The following is a 25,199-nucleotide window of genomic DNA, read 5'->3' as shown; positions in this document are numbered from 1 at the left end:
ACCAAACCCGGATATTCTTAAACGGGTTTTAACATCTCATTAAATTAAAAATTAATCTTATCAAATATTTGATATGAAAATCCAAAAAATATGGATATACTAAAAGTTAATATATGATTTCTTTAAAAAAAATATTATTAATAACTAAAAAAAATTCTATAGTAAAAAATAAGCGGGTCATGGGTCTCACCAAACCCAAGTAGCTTTTAAATCGGGTTATAACATTTCATTTACTTATGAAACTCTTTCATCATTAAATAATAAGTACTTTCTCCGTCCCATTATAAGTGTCCTAGTTTGATTTTTCAAGTCTTTATTGTTTAACTTTGACCGACAATATTTTTTTTAGTGTTATATAATACTTGATGTAAAATATATGAATGGATTGAGTTTTAAATGTATTTTACATTGATATAATTTTCATCAAGTATTATATGACACGAACAAAAATATTTACGGTCAAGGTTGCAAAAGAAAGACTTGAAAGGTCAAACTAAGACACTTATAATGAGACGGAGGGAGTATATTATTAACCTTTATACAATAAATAAAATTAAAATCCAAAAAATATATAAATGTTATAAACGAATAATGTAAAACAACCCCCGTAATAGAGGGATAACTAGTATAATATATAAACGAAAGCTTTAAAAGCTCTCTGGTTGCTCCTACATTCTCTCAAGCCACCAAATTGCATTATTTGTAAATGAACGTTTCTCATGCATTTGACCCGAATTCAAGGGTATGTGTCTCACCAAAGCCACACATTCCTTAGACGGGTTATAGCATCTCATTAAATTAAAAATTGATTTCACCAAATATTTGATATGAAAATCCTATAAAATATGGATATACTTTAAATTAATATCTGGTTTTTTTAAAAAAACATATATATTATTTATAATTAAAAAACAATTATAATAAAAAAGTAAGCGGGTCATAGGTCTCATCAAAACTAAATAGCTTTTAAACCGGGTTACTACGTCTCATTTATTTGTGAAACCCTTTCATCATCAAATACTAAATATATTATTAACTTATGTACAATAAATAAAAATAAAATAATATATATATATATATTATAAACAAATAATATAAAAATATCGTAATACGGGAAATAAAAGCTAGTAATATATATAAACGAATGCTTTAAAAGCTCTCTGGCTGCTTCATACTTTTTCTCAAGCCACTAGATTGCTTTATTTGTAAATGAAAACTTTTCACATTTGACCTGAATTCAAGGGTGTGAGTCTCACCAAACCCAGATAGACCTTAAACATTATTAATCTCACCAAATATTTGATATGAAAGTTCCCATAAAATATGGATATTCTGCAAATTAATATATGTTTTTTTATAATATTACTTATAATAAGAAACAATTTTATAGTAAAAAAAGCGGGCCATGTGTTTCACCAAACTTATATAGTTTTTAAACTGGGTTATAAAAGATCATTTATTTGTGATCATCAAATTCTAAGTATATTATTAATTTCCTTAAAATAAAATTAAAATTCAAAAAATATATATAAATATTTGAAACGAATAATATAAAACAACCCCGTCCCGTAATACGAGGGGTATGAGTATTACAAAACCCATATAGCCCTAAAATGAGTTATAAATTCTCATTAAATTAAAATTTAATCTCGTTAAATATTTGACATTATAATTACATAAAATAACGATATACTAGAAATTAATATATGATTTTTTGCTAAAAATATAATTTTTATAATTAAGAAAAAAATTTATAGTAAAAAAAATAAGCTGGTCATTTGGTCTCACCAAACCCATATATCTTTTAAACCGGGTTATAACATCTCATTTATTTGTAAAAATATTTCATAGTCGAACCATAAGTATATTATTAACTTTATTACAATAAATAAAATTAAAATCTGAAAAAATATATTCAAGTTAGAAACGAATAAAATAAAATAACCCCCGTAATACGAGGGATAAAAGCTAGTAAATATATATAAACGAAACCTCCCTACATCATCTCAAGCTAACAGATTGTTTTATTTGTAAATGACGGCTTTCCATAAATTTGACCAGAATTCATGGGTATGGGTCACACCAAACCTTGATAGTTTTTAAACGGATTATAACATCTCATTAAATTAAAAATTAATATCACCAATTATTTGATATGAAAATCATATAAAATAGGGATATACTAAAAATTAGTATCCGATTTTTATTTAAAAAAATTATATTATTTATAATTACGAAACAATTTTGTTGTAGAAAAACGGGTCATGAATCTCACCAAACCCAAATAGCTTTAAAACCGGGTTATCTCATTCATTTGTGAAACTCTTTTATTATCAAATCTTAAGTATATTATTAAATTTCTTCTTACGATAAATAAAATTAAAATACAAAAAAATATTATAAATGAATAATATAAAATAACCTGGGATAAAACTAGATTATATATTTTTGATTTGATATAAAATATCAATCGAATCAATATACTAATAAAAAAATATGTGGGGTACGTTTGCGAACCAACCTGAAGTCGGTCGGTATCAAAGTTTTATGCACTAAACCACCGCACAAAGTAAACCACACGATGTGATGGTGAACCGACATGAGTGTGGTCGGTATCGGATTACGACACCGGTATTAAAGTAATAAGTTATTTTGTCCACACCCAACATACAAAAAATTAACATATTTAAATTTAAAAAATTGCTACGAAAACCAAAAATAAACTCGTGTTGCCGCCGCGAACTGACACAAATTCAACCGAAATCGACGAAAAAAAAGAAAAAAAACTCACGAAAATAAAACCGATCACGAGCTGACGCAAATTCGGCAAGAGTCATTTGACTGTATCAACGTTAAAAAACCCGCGTTTTACGACAATAAATAGACATGTATATAAAAGCATAAACGAAAGCAAAAAAACAAAAAAAGCGACCAACTACGTGAGTCCACTTGGACCAATCACGTTATTGAGTCGCCAAAATTCTTATTTATAATAATAATAATAATAATAATAATGGCTAATTCCACTGGAAAGCAAAACATGCAACCGAACCCTAACCCTCCTACACCAATTCATAATTATAATCCTATGCTGCCGTCATCGTTGGTTCCTGCATCGCATGGCGGTGGTTTACGTACGTTGCGGGTGCCAAGCAATAACCTTCCGAAGGGACGTCATGTGAGTGGTGATCATGTGGTATATGATATTGATCTTAGGTTCCCTGGAGAGGTGCAGCCTCATCTTGACGTTACTCCCATTACTAAGTACGTGTCTGAGCCGGTTCTTGTTGTCGGTCGCCGGGTTGCGGTTAACAGGAGTTATTTGTGTTATGGGTTGAAACACGGATCGATTCGGGTTCTTAATATCAATACTGCTTTGAGAACACTCTTTAAAGGTTTAACTCAGGTTTGTTACTTACTATTTTTGATTTAGTAGGTTATTATATTATTACACTTAAATCGCAATAAGAGTCGGTTTAGATTAATTGATTAAAGACCCGATCTTGACGATCGAATAATCATAACAGAACTAGAGTTTTTTTATATATAAACTGATAGAATGTTGATTCAATTAAACAATTTTTGTACTTTTCAGAGGGTTACGGATATGGCTTTCTTCACGGAAGATGTTCACATTCTAGCTGGGTAAGAACTTAACTTTTTTCAGATCACCTTTTGTTTTGTTTATGGGTTATATACTTATATTAATATAATCGTACGCAGTGCAAGTGTAGATGGACGGGTTTATGTGTGGATAATTACTGAAGGCACGGACGAGGAAGATAAACCACAAATTATAGGGAATATAGTTATGGCAATTCAGATTGTAGGTGAAGAGGAATCTGTTCATCCTCGAGTTTGCTGGCACTGTCATAAACATGTAATAGTATTTTCTGTTAATAAGATTAAGTTCCTAATCCTAGATGCATTTTCTTATTGTATAATATTAATATATGTTGGGGTCCTTGGGTGTTTCAGGAAGTTCTTATTGTTGGAATCGGCACACGTGTGTTGAGAATTGATACTACAAAAGTTGGGAGAAATGAAGTGTTTTCTGCAGAGGAACCTCTTATATGCCCTGTTGATAAGTTGATTAATGGAGTTCAGTTTGTTGGTAGTCATTATGGTGAAGTAACAGATCTTTCAATGTGCCAATGGATGATTACTCGTTTGGTTTCTGCTTCGGTTGATGGAACGGTTAGCTAATATCTTACACTTGCTAAATAACAATGATATTATCTAAATCACTTCCCATTTTTCTAACAGATAAAAGATCTGGGACGATTGAAAGTCTTCACCGATTGCAGTATTGAAGCCACACGACGGGCTGCCAGTCAACTCTGTTTCATTTTTAACCAACCCCGCGCGTCCAGATCACAATATACTTATTACTGGTGTATGTGCTGATCAATTTCATTTCACATATACTTTTTACCTTATTGTTTTTTTTACATTTTTTTTTTGGATTACTTTTATTGCATAAACCCTTTCAAATATACTATAAAACGATTACAATAAAGTGGCAGGCAAACGGGCAACAAGCTGCGCCGCAACCCCCTTTTGAATAGCAAAGCCAATCCTGCTAAAAACAAAACTTTGGGACCTAGAAGCTGAAGAGGTTCCGTGTACGACGCGCTGAACCCTACTCAAAAATTTCACAGCCTCTAGGGCAAGAAAACCAAATGTATCAAAGGCAAATGGTAGAAAGACATGTTGATTATCTAAACAAGCTTTCTCGTGTTTAACAACTTTGCCCGATTCAGCTTTCAACGCAGCCTGACCCACAACAAACCCACGGTCCCTGAGCCCAACAAGAGGGGACACTCCTGTAAGATCCACACAGGCGTGTTTTCCCCCTGCCCACGCGAACACAAGAATATCAGCTGGTTGTAAAGTACACCTCCCTTCAAGAGGATCCGTGAGAAAGTTAACAGGGGCCTCCTTTTTAGCAGAAATCCCTGCCCGTTTAAGAACATCACACAGAACATCCCTAACCCAATCATGTCTGTATTTAAAGCCAGGAAATTCTTTGCAATGCACCGCATGGTCACCAAAAGAATCCAAAAAGACCTTGCGACAAATTTATTTGTATTAATTCTCACAGGGTCCATTGAATCACGAGGTGAAAATATGGGCTTCAGAGGGTAATGAAGGGTGGTTGCTTCCCAGTGATGCTGATTCATGGCGTTGCTTACAAACATTGGATTTAAAGAGTTCTTCTGCATCCAGACTTGAAGATGCGTTTTTCAATCAAGTCTGTGCGTTATCTGAAACGGGCCTTTTGTTGATAGCAAATGCAAAGAAGAATGCTATTTATGCTGTTCATCTGGACTATGGGCCCAACCCGGAATCCACCCGCATGGATTATATTGCAGAGTTTAAAGTTACTATGCCCATATTGAGTTTTACAGGCATTAGTGTTTTTTTACCACCACAAGGGGAACAGATTGTTCAGGTTTACTGTGTCCAAACACAGGCAATTCAGCAATATGCTTTAGACATGTCTCAATGCTTACCGCCTCCAAATGACAACAATTATGAGAGACAAGATTCAACCATTTCGCGTGATGTCCCGAACATCGAAGGCTTGAATATTCTGGAACCATCTAGAAGTAAGTCAGATGCATCTTTGGAGGTTATATAGTGCCTACCTTTGATGGTGTTTCCATTTAAGTGCATTTGTTATTTTCTTGTTAGAAACAAAAGTCATGGATATTAGATGTTTTGCAGTAATTCTTCTTTTCACGAGTAAACATTTGAGTCACACTTCACATACCCAATGCAATGCGGGTTCAAATTTCTAAAATTATGTCATTCGTCATCTACAAAATTATCAAACAAGCAATCAAGATGGCTTGAATAACATAGACTTCCTTTCCTTTTTTTTTCTTTTTTTTTTGTATTTGCTCGGATATTCTAGTATCTCCCTCACGGAGTCAAAAGGTGAGAAACCTGGTATCTTCACCAAGTCAAGAATGATGCCCCAAACCCACTTTGCCGCCCAACAACGAACCATTAAAGGTATGGAAGATTTTGGCCCCATGTTTCTCATAACACACATGTTAGTCTCTCCAACATTAATATCTCTCACCATTAGCGCCTCTTTTGTAGCAATACAATCCATTAGTAGTCTCCAAACAAATTATCTGCTGCCTTCCAACACCATAAATCAGGCTCGTTGGACACCACCGAACCTGTTATCAAAGTTAGACCATCCAGTAGATCCGTTTTACCCTTGCTGACCTAATGGGCCTGTCATCTCCTGATACAACAATTCACATCATCATCCAGCTTCACATAGCAGTCCTGGACAAAACTGTCCTTCGTCTCCAGTTCAAATAATGACGGGAACACATCTTTAAGCGGCTTATCTCCTGATACAATTGGGTCGTATCTCGCTTTCCAAGTTAAATTTAAGCTTTACTGATATTGCTACATTATCTTCATCCGCCTCAAACTCCAACTTGTTTATACTGTTCAATGTTCTCCCAATAGATTTTTTAACCGGAATGTAGGACCAATTTTGATTACCCGTGTGAACCGCATATTTAACTTTAACCCATAACGAAGAATTACAGTTCTTATATCTAGACCACCGTTTCGCTAGTAAAACCAAATTAGTAGCTCTTAAGCTTCCAACACCTAATCCACCTCTATCTTTATCTCTTGTATTTTGTTTCCAAGCGACCCAACGAATCTTTTCATTGTCCTCATTTCCACTCCATAGAAACCTTCGGTGTTTTGCTTCTAACATTTTGAGTAGCTCTGTCGGGGCCTTAAACATAGAGAAATAATAAATGCCCAACTTCCTAGTACTAACTCGACAAGTGTTTGCTGAACACCAAAAGATCAAACCTTAGCTTTCCATTTAGAAAGTTTCATATCATACTTATCCAAGATAGGTTTCCAATTTTTATTATTCCTTTATAATGACCTTTTGAACAAGCCGAGCGCATCGCCATGTTTGGTGCTTCCATAACGATAATAAATAAAAAGGGTAAGAGTACATCTCCTTGCCTAAGTCCTCTCCTTATATTAAACTCGTTAGTGGGTGCACCTTTAATTAAAATTGACGATCTTGCCGATATAAACGTACCTTTTACCCATAATCTGCATTTTTCCGGGAATTGCATTTGCGCCATTCGTGAATCCAAGAACCTCCAATTTACTGAATCAAACGTCTTATCAATGTCTACTTTAAATAACATTGATCTTATGTTAGCGTTTTTGCACCAAGAAATAGTTTCATTCAAAACCAATGCACCTTCCGTTATGTTTCTTCCCGACACATAAGCCGATTGTTCTTCCCAGTTAAGGACCCAATTACATTTTTCGTACGATTCGCCAACACCTTGGACATAATTAATCAGCCTATATTCTTCTATTTTCTAAGGATCCGCAACTTGTTTACGTAGTAAGTAAACCCGTCAAACTCGACAGATCGGCTAGTTTTGGGTGCCAGATTTTTATAGCAAGTAAAATCAGTTTTCCTCAAAGCGGCCAGTTTTAACAAAATATAAATTTGATTCAGGTTAAAATAGGTTTTAACAAAAATGAAATCGAGTTGAATGATTGTCTTTTAGCCTTCTTAGAATAAAAAAGTGACATGGCAAGACATATTGGCAACCTTATTTTTTAAAAACAGATTTGGTGTGGGAATAACCATACTTACGGCTTTAATGAGTGATACTAATAAAACACACGAGTTCGAGATCTTTGCTAAAACTCTAAGCCCATTAGGGTATTTGGTGAAGTGCTAAAGCAATCTTATGTGTTTTGTCGCATTCGCGTGACATCATACACAATGTTGCAAAAGTCGCTAGGCGGTCCTTAGGCGGCCGACCCCCTTGGAGGGAGTACTCGGAGTAATCGGGGAGTACTCGGAGAGTACTCGGACATGATAAATATAAAGAATATCAATATTAATAAGATAAATACATTTTTAAACACTAAATTTTTGTAAAAAAATGTTAATCATTAATTAAAAATAATGATATTCGTTCTTTAATATTATAGAAATACGAATTAAGTTGTGTTTTTAAGTCAAAATAGACCCAAGTTAACCGATTAGATGTGATTCAGGCTAATGTTGACCACCTTTGACCAATTTTTAGTAACTAGGCGGAGTTAAAGAAACTCCCCTCGACACCATACCTTATAGCGAGTACTCGGAGAGTACTCGGCCTTGTAGACCTACTTTTACAACATTGATCATACATCACGAAGAAGGCTATTCTTCATTAATCTTCATCTTGACAATATTGGTTTAGAGGCTAGCACCTTGTTGGAGCTAATTGATTAGTGTGAATACTTATTGGAGAAGGATCAACATCTACATCAAAGAAACAATCACTTGTCTTCAAAGGTCGTAACCCTTAACTTTCCGTGGTTTTTCTTATTATGGATTTAATAATTATCTCAAACTGATACATGGTGGGAGTTGTATAATATGTTGTATCCCATAACTTTTCCATAACTAAAATAAAACAATCTTGGACTGACGTATACTTTACATCTCATCTCATACCTTATATCAATTATTAGTTTAATTTATCACATATACCAAGTATATCTAATTATATTAAAGTGACAATGATTAGACCCCAAAAAGCTACATTAGTTGCAGGAAACCACAACTTTTAAAGCGGAACGTAAGTTAGCTATATATTTTATTCGAATTAAATTTGGAATGGGTACACTTGTCGATATGAATCATTTGCAAAATTAATACATTCGTTCTGTAGCGGATCTTTTATAAGAGCAATTTGGTCTGGCCTTGGTTTGTTTAAAAAACATGGCTCGAGGAAACATATATACAACATTTAAGCATAACTAGAACTTAGTAAATTTAACTCTTAACACAATATCACTTCACTCTCAAGACACCTATCCAACCCAATCCAATTGACTTTCCTTAATTTAGGGATTTGGTCTCCCAAAAGTAACACAATTTATTGTGAATATTATTTTCATTTTCAATATTTACAATTTACAATTTACAATTTACATTTACAATCAAATCAGAAAATAAAAGAAAAACGAAATACATCTTCATCTTCTTCATCATCATATTCTTCTTGGTGTGATTCAGTCTCCTAAAAGTCACACTCTCCACTCTTCAATTCAATTCAATCCATCTCAGATCTCAATCCAATCAATAATAATATTATTATCATTATCATTATCATTACCTGATGGCTTCATCCGGTAACCAAAACATGTACCCAGCAGCAGCAGCAGCAGCAGCTTCAGGTCCATTCGACGTCCAACGTTTCTTCAACCCTAATTCCACCTCTTCTCCACCACCAATCCCACCGAACCCTAACTTTCCATACCCACCACCCTCTTCCGCCACCTCCTACCCACCTCCCACCACCACCGCCGCTGGAGGCCCATACTCCTACGCCACTCAATCACCCATCTATTACCCCCAATTCCACACCCCCAATTATTCTTCACCAAACCCTAACCCTAATATTGATCCCAATCCTGGTGCTAGATTAATGGCTTATTTAAGCGCCCCTCAACCAATTGATAACCACCATCTTCCTATTCCCAACTCTAATTTGAACCTTAACCCTAATAATAATATTAATAATAATAACAACAATCCTATGTTGGTTCCGGCATTGCATGGTGGATCGCGTCCGATGCGGATGCCGAGCAGTAAGCTGCCGAAGGGAAGGCATTTGGGCGGTGATCATGTGGTGTATGATATTGATGCTAGGATGCCGGGAGAGGTGCAGCCTCAGCTTGAGGTTACGCCCATTACTAAGTACGTGTCGGAGCCGGTTCTGGTTGTCGGTCGCCAGATTGCGGTTAATGGGAGTTATGTGTGTTATGGGTTGAAACATGGAGCGATTCGGGTTCTTAATATTAATACGGCTTTGAGATCGCTGTTTAAAGGTTTAGCTCAGGTTTGTTAGTTGTTACTTTCCTTACTTTTCAGATTTTGTGGATTATTATTTATATGTTATGTTACACTTATTTGCAATAAGAGTTGGTTTTAGATTAATTGATTGATTAAAGATCTGATTTTGACAATCAAATAATCATAAGTAGGAGTCTAGGATACATGAACACCAAATTAAAGTTAGTCTGCTGAGTTTGTTTAAATAAACTGATAGAATGTTGATTCAGTTGAGCAATTGTTTTGCTTTTCAGAGGGTTACAGATATGGCTTTCTTTGCAGAAGATGTTCACGTTCTAGCTAGGTTAGAGTTTCCTTTTTTTTTTTAAAAAAAAAATCACCTTTTGTTTTGTTTAAAGGTTGTATACTTATAGTAATATAATTGTATGCAGTGCAAGTGTAGATGGACGGGTTTATGTGTGGAAAATTACAGAAGGCACAGATGAGGAAGATAAACCACAAATTATAGGGAATATAGTTATTGCAATTCAGATTGTAGGTGAAGAGGAATCTGTTCATCCTCGAGTTTGTTGGCACTATCATAAACAAGTAATAGTATTTTCTGATAATAAACTTAAGATTGTAGATGATTTTTATTTCAGTATTGTATCAATATATGTGGTGGTGTTAATGTGTTTCAGGAAGTTCTTGTTGTTGGAATCGGAAAACGTGTGTTGAGAATTGATACTACAAAAGTTGGGAGAAATGAAGTTTTTTCTGCAGAGGAACCTCTTATATGTCCGGTTGATAAATTGATTAATGGAGTTCAGTTTGTTGGTAGTCATGATGGTGAAGTAACAGATCTTTCAATGTGCCAATGGATGACTACTCGTTTGGTTTCTGCTTCAGTTGATGGAACGGTTGGTTAATATCTTACACTTGCTAAATAACAATGATAATATATTATTAGGTAAATTGTTTATAATTTTTGTAACAGATAAAGATCTGGGATGATCGAAAGTCTTCACCAATTGCAGTATTTAGGCCACATGACGGTCTGCCTGTCAACTCGGTTACATTTTTAACCGCCCCCGAGCAACCAAATCACATTATACTTATCACTGGTGTATGTGCTGATCATTTTCATTACATATATTCTTTTACCTTACAAATTTACATTTATTTGTATTAATTCTCACAGGGTCCATTGAATCACGAGGTGAAAATATGGGCTTCAGAGGGTGATGAAGGATGGTTGCTTCCTAGTGATGCGGATTCGTGGCGTTGTTTACAAACATTGGAGTTAAAGAGTTCTGAATCCAGACTTGAAGATGCGTTTTTCAATCAAGTCGTTGCACTATCTGAAACAGGCCTTTTGTTGATAGCAAATGCAAAGAAGAATGCTATTTATGTTGTTCATTTGGACTATGGGCCCAACCCAGAATCAACCCGCATGGATTATATTGCAGAGTTTACAGTTACTATGCCCATATTGAGTTTTACAGGCATTAGTGTTTCGTTACCGCAACAAGGGGAACAGATTGTTCAGGTTTACTGTGTCCAAACACAGGCAATTCAACAATATGCTTTAGACATGTCTCAATGCTTACCGCCTCCAACTGACAACAACTATGAGAGACAAGATTCAAATGTTTCACGTGATGTCCCTAGTTCCGAAAGCTTGAATGTTTTGGAACCTTCCAGAAGTAAGACGGAAGCGTCTTTGGAGGCTATAGTGTTTACCTCTGATGGTGCTTCCATTTCAAGACAACCTTCAAGCTCTCGTTTGACTGATGCTTCTGTTGAATCACCTCCAATTGTATCAAGCCCTAATTTGGACCGTAAACCTTCTGATTTGAAAAGTACTGCTGGCGGTTATGACACTGATGAGATGAAGGTTATTGAATATTCAGTTGATAGACAAGTGGATGCCTTATTGGCGACTGAAACAGTAACTGATGAATCCAAATTTAAGCATCCGACTCATTTGGTGACACCTGCTGAGTTGATGGCCACGTCATCATCCGAAATAAGTCAAGTTACTGAGCAGAAAGACGACACTGATTATAATGTACTGGATGTGGTTACAGTTTCTAATCCACATAATGCTGAGGTGGAGGTTAAGGTTGTTGGTGAAACAGGAAAAAGTCAAACCGTTGAATCCGTTTCTCAAGGAGAGATTCATGGTTTTGCTTCACAGGCATCAGGTTTTGGCCGTGCTTTGTCTGTGGAAACTTATATTGTTAATGATTCAAAGCAAGTTGACAGGTCAGGTCAAAACTTTGGTGGTCAAAATGAAAGTCAAGATTTGAATAATGATGCATTGGGGCCCGCTGAAACACCTGTACCTGAGACAGTTGACTCATTGGAAGCAGTGTCACCAACAAAAGAGATAAAACCGAAAGAGAATAGTGGTCAACAGTCAAACTTGTTTTCTCCTGGTGTACTCAATTCAACAGATTCTTCTGTTGAACCAGGAGTCAGTTCAAGTGCTCGCTCTGTTGAATTGATACTTTCTCAACTTCATTCTATGCAAGAAGTTATTACTCAGGTTAGCATATCATGTTGTCAATTGATATTAATATCTGAAATTCTAAACTTACTTTGATTTTGATTTTATTTGCAGGTTTTAGTGAATCAAAAGGAGATTCAAAAGCAGATTCCTGGAATGGTGGCGGTCCCACTTACAAAAGAAGGCCGAAGAATCGAGGCAGCAATAGGAAAGAGCTTGGAGAAAACTTACAAAGCTAATTCTGATGCTCTGTGGGCCCGCACTCAAGAAGAATTTACAAAACAAGAAAAGTCAAACCGAGAACAAAGTCAACAAGTTTCGGGTTTGGTTACAAACGGCTACAAGGATTTGCTTGCTGCTTTGGAGAAGATGTTGAAGAAAGAAACCTCAGCGCTTGTGCCAGCTATCGTGCGTTCGGTTTCTCCGGTTATTGAAAAAACAGTGACCAATGCAATCACAGAGGCTTTCCAGGTTACTGTTGTTTTAACATTTTAGATTTTTTTTTACCAGAATTTACATAATAAAAACCTGATAAAATTTATATACAGAGGGGTGTTGCTGATAAGTCTGTAAACCAGTTGGAGAAATCCATAAATTCTAAGCTTGAAGCTAGTGTTGGCAGGCAAATACAAACCCAGTTTCAAACTTCTGGCAAACAAGCCCTACAGGTATCCATGGTTGGCTCAAACCCATTTTGACCAGTTAGCTAGTCATTACTAATTTGCATGCTATGATAATCTTTTTTACAGGAAGCACTTAAGTCGAGCATAGAAGCCTCTGTAGTTCCTGCTTTTGAGATGTCTTGCAAGGCCATGTTTGATCAAGTGGATGCTACATTTCAAAAGGGAATGCTTGAGCATACAAGTACAGCTCAGCAGCAACTCGAGTCTGCACATTCTCCTTTGGCCATTGCTTTGAGGGTAACAAATACAACCATAATTAATTCATGCTAGTTGAACCCACCCTTATATTTTGTTAACATGTGATGGTTTGTTTAGGATGCCATTAACTCCGCATCATCTGTAACACAAACCTTGAGTGGTGAATTAGCCGAAGGTCAACGCAAGTTGGTTGCCCTTGCACTTTCAGGGGCCAATCCAGTTTCAGTCAACCCATTGTTAACCCAAATTAGCAGTGGGCCAATTGGCAGCTTCCATGAGAAGGTCAGTTTATATTATTAGTATAGTTTTATATGGTTACACATATCTTTATACGATAACATTTTATAACTATAACTATTTTCTTTGATAGATTGAACCGCCATCGGATCCAACGAAAGAGCTTTCTAGACTGGTATATGAGCACAAATATGAAGAAGCTTTTACTACCGCACTTCAAAGAAGCGATGTCAGGATCGTATCCTGGTTATGCTCTCAGGTATTTTATTTAATTTTATTTCATATCTGCAAATTGTATAATATGCTATTTTCATCTTTTATTTTGAATTTGGTCAAACAGGTCGACTTGCAGGGGTTATTAACAAGAAATCCTTTGCCTCTGAGTCAAGGAGTACTGTTATCTCTGCTTCAGCAGTTGGCTTGTGACATAGGCAATGAAACGTTAAAGAAACTCGGGTGGATGATGGATGTGGTGGTGGCGATCAAGCCTGCAGACGGGATGATAGCGATGCATGTACGACCCATATTTGATCAAGTTAATTCTATACTAAATCATCAAATGAGTATTCCTACCACTTCAGTATCGGAGCTGTCAAGCATACGGGTCGTTATGAAACTTATCAATTCTACACTCAGGACCCCATAAGTAGTTGATATGCGTACATTTACAGAGGGCTGTTTGTACAAAGAGTTGGAAGTTTTTTGAAGGGTAATAACCATTTTGTGTTTGGAGTTTGTTTAGATCAGTTTTTAGAAGTTTTTATTCTTATTATGTTATGGATGGTTTAGATTTTGTTGATCTCAAAATTGTATATCTGGTCTTTTACATATTTCATATTTGGTATTTTCTGTAGAGCTCTGGATTTGCTAGTGCTTTATTTAATTCATAGTTTTTAGACATTTTTTTTGTGCCATGCTTTGTTCCTTTTGAATTTAATAATTTTAGTTTATGAATCTCTTTTTTGTTGTAAAAGCACACCGGCGTTAGGAGAGATGCTTAATACACCACTGAATATAATAAGATATTATATATAGTTAGTTGATTAAAGTAGTTACGTAAGTGCTTACCTTTCCCTTATAAAATCACAAATGTTGTATGGGGGTGTTTGGGATTGCTTATTTTTATCAACTTATAACTTATAAAGTTTTTGAAAACTAATAAGGTGTTTGGAATTGCTTATATTGTGAGAGGAAAAGTTTTAAAAGTTACACTTATTAACTTAATAAAAAGTTATAAGAACTCCCAAACACCCCCTGTATTTACAAAGAGAGTTGTAATAGTCTACTCTACACTATTAGTTAATAATTGGCCTATAAGGCTATGAGATATTGGGAGCGGGCAACATTTCTACGCCCTTCTTGTCACGTCATGTTAACAAAGCACCACACCCTACTCTTTGGAGAAAATACTCTTAATTTGCTTCCTCTTATTTTCAAATAATATAATAATTTATAAAGTTTGAAAAAATAAAATTTTGTTTGAAAAAGTTTTATTTGGGTGGTGAAATTGTCAGTCGGAATCCCCCAATTGCTTTTTGTGGTTGGGGCCAATCGCAAATGGCAACCTCCGCTTGTCTTCAGTAAATTGGCATTTACATCGTATGGTCTAATGATTCATCCTAACTGAACATTGATAATCTTAACATTCACACTTATTTTGTTGTAAAGAACAAACAGTCTTGGTAACATAATCAGTATATATTTGATTCATAGTTGATTTCACCCATACGTTTTCTCTATTTTATTATTTATAATTATTATTATGAAAAAAACCGATTGGAAATCAAATATAAATTTAAGCACACTATCAACTATCATGATGTGAATATTGTTTTGATAAAATTGGTTGAAATTTTGTGGTTAGAATCATTTGATAAAATTAAGGTAAATCATATCTAATTTACACGGTTTAAACATTTTTTTTTTTTGTTTTTTCTCGTTTTAACTTTGAACAATCATATACAAAATTAATTCTACCAACACTGGTCACTCTCCCACCGCCGGGAAATATAAACTTCCCGCATTTTGCCAACAGTCGTATAATATCCCGATCTTCCCATATTCAACTTCATATCATACACCGCTCGATCCGCAGGATCACACAACGTGGCGTAAGCATTATGAATCTCAATAAACTTTCCATCATCATGCTGAGACGTCGAATCAGGATGATAAAGCTTCGCCAAACTACGGTACGCAGCCTTTATCTCGTGAGCCGTAGCATCACGTTTCACTCTCAAGACTTGGTAAAGACTCAAACGTCTTTTCAAAGTCTGAGGTTCAGCATCGGTTACGTTCAACGACGCTTGAAAACGCGTCACTGAACGTAACCGAGGCCGGTTAAGGGACGGTTCTCCAAACGGGGTTTGGATCATTGTTATTGTTAGGGTTTTGGAAATTGGAAGGTTTGAATCGAATTGGGAAATTGGAGGGCAGTGATATATATAGATAAAGAGTGGGGTGGGCCCGGGGTGTCACTTTCATTGTTTGAGTGGGATGCCATTTGGTGGACTGTTTCTAGAAGGCTAGACTAGACCGCACCGAACCGGGGGGTCATTGGTTGTGGACCATGACTCCCTTTTAATAAAACCGGGGTTTGGGTGGGTCCGTTTATTTTGGGTGCACCAGAAATAGGACAAAGAGAAAAGGGTTTCTAGAAGGAATCTATTTATTTATCTGGTCTTATCTGTCTAGTGTCCACTTCAAAAGGATGCTTGGAGTGAACTTGAATTTTTTATTTTCCATTAATCCATTTGTTTTAGGAAGAATTGAGTATGGCTTTAAAAGGTTTGAAAGTATACTCGCTAACTACATCATTATTTTTTGGAATGTGTAACTTGACTCTTTAAGATGTTTTTAGAAGTGGATGAAGCCATGATGCCAAGGAGAGAGGACATGGACATAATGATTTTGAAAGCCTAAATTAAAATAATATTTTGTGGTTTTTTCATCACAATTGTGAATAAAAAAAATAAGAATAAAAATACGCTAAAGACAAGTTTTAAACTCATGACCTATAGCTAGACAACATAAAAGTTTACCAGTAGACCAACACATAACTTTATACTTAATCTGTCAATTATATAAAATATATATAGTTAATGATATTTTGGATTTGAATCTCTTAATTAAATGTGAGCTTAAAGCTCTTGCTTGGTTTCACTAGGCTGACCTTGAGGACATTATGTTTATGTTAGAAGAAAAAGAAGCTAATGCAACCCCCATAAAAAGATGCATTAGGCCTTAGAAAACTTGTATTAGGCCTACTACAACCCTTTGTATTAAGAGAAGTAGCATTAGACATAATGCAACCTTTTCTAAGATAATGTAACCTTTTTTTCGAATTGTTACATTTTTTAGAATGCAACATTTTGATATGCCAATGCAACTTTTTTAACACATAAATGCAACATTTGTTGCCTCAAATGCAATATCTTTTTACACAAAATGCAACACTTTTTAAGGTTTTAGTTACAACAAATGCAACCTTTTTTACAAGCAAATGCAGTTATGTTGCTCATTGTTTGAACTAAAATCTATATTGACATGCAATAATATCTCAATTACACCAACATAATTATTACTATATAACAAATAAGGACTGTGGTGATGCCAAGTCCTGATTGGGCGACTTGACGGCACCGTATTGTTCATTGGCATTTGAGGTTTTTATTGTGTTTTTTTATTAGTTACGGCACCATAATGAACATAATGGAATCCCGCCTAACATTAATTTTGAGTTTTTTTTTTGTTTTAATTCAGTGCGGTAACGAACGTGAAGGAAACCAACCGAATTTGAGTAGACTCACACCCTCAACGCTCTGGTTTTACCAACACCTGAGTTTACCGATCGACGTCAACCCATTGGTCCACCTCGATTTTTATATTTTTTTTGTTCTTTTTAGTTCATTTACCGTAACGAACGTAACCGAAATCAACCGAATTCGTGTCGAGTTACCGCCTCAATGCCCGGATCAACAACGTTTGAGTTTTACCAACGCCCGGGTTTACCGACTAAATAAATGTTGAATATTTTGGTTTTAGTTCCGGTACAATAATGCACGTAACCGAAACCAATCGAATTTGCGTCAACTTACCAACTCAAATCTTGAGTTAAACCACCACCCGAGTTTTATTGACCTGCCTGGCGCAACGCTCCGGGTAAAACACTAGTTATAATATATATATATATATATATATATATATATATATATATATATAGTGCCGTTACTGTACGCTAATGCTTAACGTACGGTAGGTACGCAAGACGCTCAAAGGCAAAAACCTAAAACGCTCACAAAACTTAAACGCTCAGCAAACTCTAAAAAAACGGTTTTCGTGAAAAATTGATCGATTAACCATCCAAAACTATTTTTTTCGCTAAACAAATGATTGATTGGATATGTATTGACGATTCCGAGATGCTTGGATGTGATTTCATGGATCAATTCGTGAAAAATGGATTCGCGTACGTAATGTACGTTAAAGCATTAGTGTATTAGATCTTTTCACAATAAATATATATATATATATAGAGAGAGAGAGAGAGGGGGGGGGGAAGTATAAGAGGAAAACCTCTTCTAGTTAAAAAAAACCTCGGATACTTAAATGAGTGGTTCTAGATGTGCCACATATATGTTTTTATTGTTTATTTCTAATATATTATAAAAGGTATATTTATCATTTTGTTATATTCTACATTTATTTCTCTCTCCCGAAACCCAAATAAAAAAAAACACACAAATCCAAATCTCACTGTTGTCACTAACTTCTCATGTGAATAAAATCCTCATTATCTCTTTTTCATGTACTACAAAAATCCAATTTTATTATCATATTCAAACATAAATATCCTAACCCACTACCACCACCGATTCACCAGTGCCTCACTATCTCTAACCCACCACCTCCACTACTAGCAAAGTTGATGCAACACATAGAAGACGTCCACAATATGGTTGGCGGATCTATGTTCAACACCATTAGATCTGGTAAGATCTGGTACACGCATCAATGTTTAGAACTGATGACAACACATAGAAGACATCGTCGGTTATATGTTCACTTTGTTAGATATGGTTGACAGATCTTGACCATCTTCGAATTTCACTCCCTTCTCTAGATAGAAATTTGTTCACCGACCATCGCTTCAGGTGGTGGGTTTTCTTCCAAGATCTTTTTTTATTTAACTTTTGAAAGATGAAGACCGAGTAGCTGATAAATATCAATGAAAAAAGTTTTTTTGATGGACATAAAAGTTGCCATGAATATATGAAGATTTAAATTCAATCTTTTTGTTTGAAATAAAAATATAAAAAGAGAAAAGGTATATAGGAAAAAGAGTAGGTTACGAGAGAAAAATAGGGCATGCTACTTTTGTTTATATTTATTTATTTATATTTTATGTTTTCTTGATATTTTATTTATTATTTATAATTTATATAAATATCTTGTTGGATGATAAGGATTTGAATATCTTGTTGGATGATAAGGATTTGAATAATTTAATACTCAATATGAAAATGTATCAAAAGTAAGAAAGTTGATAAGACTCAAAGTACTTTTGATCATCTTTAAGGGTGTAATATTATTAAACAAATAAAATATATCATTTTCTATTACTTCATAGTCTTACCAAATTATGTCTATTGTTTATTAATTAATTAAGAAAGATTCATAAAAAGTGTGTAAATTAAATCATGGTATCAATAAACTTAATATCGAAATCCATATTTTAATATATGTGCTAAGTCCACGTTATAATATATTCATCTTTTAACACATAGAGCGTGTTCAAAAGCCAAAAAGAAAAATAAAAAAAAAATAGAATTTATATGATTGTTTATAGATATTTTAATTATATATAAAAACGTACGTTTTTTGCATATTAAAACTTTAAAGACAAGTGTAACATACTTTTTGGCATATTAAAAACATATGTTTTTAGAGATCCGTAACATACGTTTTATATTTTTTAAAAGTTGACTAATAAAAAAACATATAATTTTTTGCATGAGATAAAGATTTAGTACAAATTTAAGATTTCTTTAAGAATCACAACAAAAACTAAAAAAATACTGAATAAGATCCAAATCCAGTCAATATTGGTATCCAATTTTTGGGGCAAACCAAAAAATCAATAAAATTTAACATAAATCTAACACAAATTATTCAAAACAAATTAACTTTCTCTAAACCAATTGATATAATAATAATAAACGCGCATGCACTAACAACCGCTCATGTTGGATTTTAATCTAGTTGCCCGTAAACTCTGAAGACATGCGTAACATACGTTTTTGCATATTAAAAACATATGTTTTTAGACATGCGTAACACACGTTTTATATTTTTTAAAAGTTGACTAATAAAAAAACATATGTTTTTTTTGCATAAGATGAAGATTTAGTACAAATTTAAGATTTCTTTAAGAATCACAACAAAAGCTAAAAAAATCTGAATAAGATCCAAATCCAGACATTATTGGTACCCAATTTTTGGGGCAAACCTAAAAAATCAATAAAATTTGGCATAAATTTAACACAAATTATACAAAACAAATTAACTTTCTCTAACCCAATGGATACAATACTAATAACCGCACATGCACCAATAACCGCTCATGTTGGATTTTGATCTAGTTGCCCGTACAACTTCTGTTGTATCTCCAGTCATACTTTAGTTGGTGGGACTGATTTTGGATTACGGGATTATTATTTAAAATGTGATTAAGTCTGGTTAAAAAGATGGAGAAAAAATAAGAAAACTTGGGAAGACTAGTGAGAGATTTGGGTTTTTTTTGGAAGACTAGAGAGAGGAAAGGTTTTTGATTGATTCCACCATGTCCGTCGTCGTCAAGTTGCAGGTTTCTGGTACAACAAGACCTTCACCGTCGCCGTCACTGTCACCTTGTGCCAGAACCCTTGTTTGGGTTGTCGGAAGCTGCTTGTTTGGGTTCACCCATTGTTACTACCTCATGATTCGCCGGAAAAATCATCGACCTAATGATTTCCTGGAAAAATCATCGATTGGATCTATTGAAGTTAAATGGTAGGGAATTGTCTTTGGTTTTAAAAAAGCTTCTTGATTTGAAGATTAGAATGATTCTTTTGACTATAAAATGTGTTTTGGAGAGAGAAAGAAAATGATATTTTACTTAATCTGCCAATTATATAAAATATATATAGTTAATGATATTTTGGATTTAAATGTCTTAATTAAGTGTGAACTTAAAAATCTTGCTTGGTTTCGCTAGACTGGCCCGGAGGACATTATGTTTATGTTAGAAAAAAATGAAGCTAATGCAACCCCTATAAAAAGGTGTGTTAAGCCTTAGAAAGCTTGTATTAGGTGAAGTTGCATTAGACATAATGCAACTTTTTCTAAGATAATGCAACATTTTTTCAAATTGGTACATTTAGTATTCATATGACAACATTTTTAGAATGCAACATTCTTAACACACAAATGCAACCTTTGTTGCCTCAAATGCAACATCTTTTTAATAAAATGTAACATTTTTTAAAAATTTTAACTACAACAAATGTAACATTTTTTACAAGCAAATGCAGCTATGTTGCTCATTGTTTGAACTAAAATGTTTATTGACATGCAATAATATCTCAATTACACCAACATAATTATTACTATATAACAATTAAGGACTTTGGTGACGTCAAATTCCGACTGGGCCACTTGACGGCACCGTATTGTTCATTGACATTTGAGGGTTTTTTTGTGTTTTTCTTAGTTACGGTACCAGTGGCGGAGCCACACTATCATCACCGGGTTCGGCCGAACCCGGTCCTTTTTCAGTTTTATATATAACCTACAGTGTTGAATGAACGAGCAAACCCATTCTTTTTCGCCGAGCAAACCCATTACCGTTTTAAAAAAGTATATTCGAAACCCACTGATTATAAAAAGGTTAGTTAATAAACAAATAAAAACATCGACAATCGAGTTAATTAGCAACCGACCAACTTTTTTCTTTGCCGTTCGCCTCAAGGTTTCAAGTTTCAACCATCGCCAACAACCAATACCTGTTGGTCTATCCTTTGAGAAGTGTTTTTCTTCAATGAAGCATGTGAAGTCGGGTTTGCATAATCATTTGGGTGATGATTATATAAATGATGCTTGTATTTGTTGTATTGAGAATGAATTCTTTTTCAAAGCCGCAATTAAAGATATTTTTCAAAACATGAAAACACGTGAGGAAAAATTATAATATGCAATATCTTTATATTTAATGACTTTGTATTTTATTGAATGTTAACGATATATTTTTGTTATGATAGTGATATTGCATTTTATTCATCTAACCGAATGATCAACCCCAGCCGACCCATTCGAGCACGAAAACTTTGACATTAGAAAAAAAAAATGAAGCAACAAAAATTTCGAACCCATAGGAAAAAGTTTCTGACTCCGCCAGTGTACGGTACCATAACGAACATAACGGAAGCCGACTGAACGTTAATTCTGAGTTTTTTTTGTTTGTTTTAATTCCGTGCGGTAACGAACGTGAAGGAAACCGACAGAATTTGAGTAGACTCACCTCAACGCTCTGGTTTTACCAACGCCCGAGTTTACCGATCGACGCCAACCCATTGGTCAACCTCGATTTTTATAATTTTTTCTGTTCTTTTTAGTTCCTTAACCGTAACGAAGGTAACCGAAATTAACCGAATTCGCGTCGAGTTACTGCCTCAATGCCCGGATAAACAACGTTCGGGTTTTATCAACGTCCGGGGTTTACGGACTACATAAACATCGAATATTTTTGTTTTAGTTTCGGTATAATAATGCACGTAACCAAACCCGACCGAATTTGCGTCAACTTACCGACTCAAATATTGAGTTAAACGACCACCGAGTTTTACCGACCTGCCTGGCGCAACGCTTCAGGTAAAACACTAGTTAACATATAAATGTAAATGATAATTGTGTGTATATATATATATCGTAATTTAGCATATGTCCAGTAAAAAATAACAACACAATAAAGCAAAGTTGTCAATACAATTATAAAAACTAACAAAAACTCATAGTCATTATTAGAGTATAATTGGGAAGAGATATTTTATATTTGTAAATTATTGTTTTACTTATTTACTTTGTCAACTCTCCCTCAATCATAGGAGAGTTTTATGTATTCTTGTATTATATATAGTCATCAATATACAATCCCTCATTATTGAGGTTGATATTCTTTACATGGTATCACCCTAACACATCGATCTCTCTCCTTCCTTCCCTACCAATTCGCAGCCCCCTTCTCTTCTTCCTCTTCCATGGCAGAAAACTCTTCTGCTCAATCGGAGTCACTCTCCATGAGCACCTTGCTACATCTTGTCACACTTAAACTTACCCCAACCAATTACTTGGTTTGGAAGAGTCACATGCTCCCTATTTTTGCCTTCCAAAATCTTCTCCATCATGTTGATGGATCTCTGCTGCAACCATCCTTTACCATAACCAGTGATAACAAAATAATACCCAATCCCGATTTCAATACCTGGAAGGCCAATGATCAAAAAGCTGTGATTATTCTCAATGCCTCCTTGACCGAGGAGGTTGCCTCGGAGGTCCTTGGTATCTCCGGTGCTCGCAATATTTGGCTCGCCCTTGAATCTGCTTTCAACAACTCCTCCGTTAAACGCATGTATTCCCTTCGTGACACCCTTCGTCAACTTACCAAAGGTACCTCTTCCGTCTCTGATTATAGTCGGAAGTTTAAATCTATTTGTGACCAACTAGCCGCTATCGGACAACCGGTGCTCGAGATGGACAAGTTTCATTGGTATCTTTGTGGGCTCGGTCCATCGTTTGAGAATTTTTCTGTGTCTATTCGGAATGTCAAGCCTGCTCCGTTATTTTGTGACCTCGTCTCTCAAGCCGATAGCCACGAAATCTTCATGCAAATGATTCACGGTAACACCACTCCTCCTGCGGCCTTCACTGCTCAACATGGCCGTAGGGACTCTTCCTCAAATCGGAATCGTGGTGCTAATAATCGTGATGGCCAGAATCGTGGGGGGTCAAACAGTGATCGTGGGAACTCATCTCAGAGTCGTAGCCGCTTCTTTGACAAACGGCCACCCAAATGCCAAATCTGCCGAGCCCCTGGTCACTATGCAACATCGTGCCCTGACTTGTACAAGTATGCTAAAAACCACTCCACACCCGATGAGTCTCTTGCAAAGGCATTTCATGCTCAATGCCATGTGACCAACAACACACCAGATTGGAACGTTTATTCTGGTGCAACCGCTCATATGACACCAGAATTTGATTCTCTTCATCAATCCGCTCCTTATCAAGGTAATCATGGTGTCATTTTTGGCAATGGTATGTCGCTCCCTATTACTCATACGGGTACTTCCGTTAGATATTAAACTTCGAGATGTTTTGGTCATCCCAAACCTGACCAAGAAACTTTTATCGGTCAGCAAATTAACTTCTAATTATCCGGATGATGTGCTTTTGTCTCAACCTTTCTTTCATATTCAGGATCGGATAACCAAAAGAATTCTCGCTAAAGGAGTATGTGAAAATGGCCTTTACGTGTTGAAAGAGATCCCTCAAGCCTTGGTTGCATCTGTTACAAATCGAGCATCCTTTGAACTTTGGCACGCTCGTTTAGGCCACGTTTGTTATGATTCTATTTTTGTTTTGAATAAGTTGGGTGCAATTTCTGTCACTTCAGTTTTACCTAAACCGAACATTTGTGTTTCTTGTCAGTTGGCAAAGGGCCAAAAACTTTCTTTTGATGTTAATGTTAAACGGTCATTGAATCCATTAGACCTTATTCATTGTGATTTATGGGGACCATCCCCAGTTGGGTCAAAGGATGGGTATTATGTTGCGTTCATTGATGATTTTTCCAGGTTTACGTGATTTTATCCCTTGAAAACCAAGACGGGTTTTTATGCGGTTTTACCCATATTCATTAATCTTGTGCAAACACAATGTGGAAGAAAGATTAAAGTCTTTCAGAGCGATGGAGGCACTGAATTTGTTAACCACACGGTTCGTAAAATTTTTGAAGATAACGGTACTTTTCATCGTTTTTCGTGTCCTTACACGCCCCAACAAAATGGGCGTGCAGAACAGAAACATCGACACATTGTCGAGACGGGTCTTGTTATGTTATTTAATGCTCATATTCCGGCTCAGTTCTGGGTGGAGGCCTTCCAATCGGCCACTTATATTATCAATCGGCTTCCCACTTCTTTATTGGATAACAAGTCTCCTTTCCAAGTTTTATTCAATCATGAGCCGCAATTTGCTAACTTTCGGGTGTTTGGTTGCCAAGTTTTTCCGTGTTTGCGAGAATACTCAAAACACAATCTAGCACCCGCGAAGTCTTCCTTGCATTTTTATTGGTTATACCTCTCAATACAAAGGATATCGGTGTCTTGATCCTTCAACATCTCGCATATATGTTACACGGCACGCTCGTTTTAATGAGACAATTTTTCCATTTACAGGGGTGGTTAATGCTAATGCAATTTCTCAATCTGAGGCAACAACTTTTTTGGATGATTTTTCAATTTCTTCTACGCCTATTGTACCAACAAATCAACCTCCAATCTCTTCAAAATCTAATATTGACTCAATTGGTGTTAATGAAACTGGGCCTTGCAATTTATGTCATCCAGATCCATCACACACTACACCTTCTACCCTCCTAAATAACAACCCACCACCTAGCCCA

The 25,199-nt window shown here is 35.3% G+C and overlaps 2 protein-coding genes across 2 annotated transcripts; one reads left to right on the top strand and one right to left on the bottom strand.

Annotated features, from left to right (window-relative positions):
• The first annotated feature begins 9,068 nt into the window (after window positions 1-9,068).
• Window positions 9,069-14,479, top strand: LOC143604907 (enhancer of mRNA-decapping protein 4-like). Its single transcript, XM_077081239.1, has 12 exons — window positions 9,069-9,917; window positions 10,165-10,214; window positions 10,303-10,459; window positions 10,552-10,770; window positions 10,848-10,976; window positions 11,052-12,401; window positions 12,477-12,833; window positions 12,911-13,030; window positions 13,112-13,282; window positions 13,361-13,525; window positions 13,614-13,739; window positions 13,821-14,479. Exons 1-12 carry the CDS (start codon window positions 9,195-9,197, stop codon window positions 14,124-14,126), a joined length of 3,873 nt encoding a protein of 1,290 aa, XP_076937354.1. The 5' UTR covers window positions 9,069-9,194; the 3' UTR covers window positions 14,127-14,479.
• Window positions 14,480-15,453: 974 nt separating this feature from the next.
• On the bottom strand, window positions 15,454-15,855 carry LOC143604905 (chaperone protein dnaJ 11, chloroplastic-like). The gene has a single exon (XM_077081238.1). It carries the CDS (start codon window positions 15,853-15,855, stop codon window positions 15,454-15,456), a length of 402 nt encoding a protein of 133 aa, XP_076937353.1.
• Between the last annotated feature and the right edge of the window lie 9,344 nt (window positions 15,856-25,199).

The sequence above is a fragment of the Bidens hawaiensis genome, unplaced genomic scaffold (assembly GCF_021521415.1).
Source record: "Bidens hawaiensis isolate Kalapana, Puna unplaced genomic scaffold, B.hawaiensis_p1.1 tig00067304_1, whole genome shotgun sequence".
In the NCBI taxonomy this organism is placed as follows: domain Eukaryota; kingdom Viridiplantae; phylum Streptophyta; class Magnoliopsida; order Asterales; family Asteraceae; genus Bidens; species Bidens hawaiensis.
The sequence above is the reverse complement of the archived record's forward strand: the minus strand, read 5'-3'. Positions and strand labels throughout refer to the sequence as shown.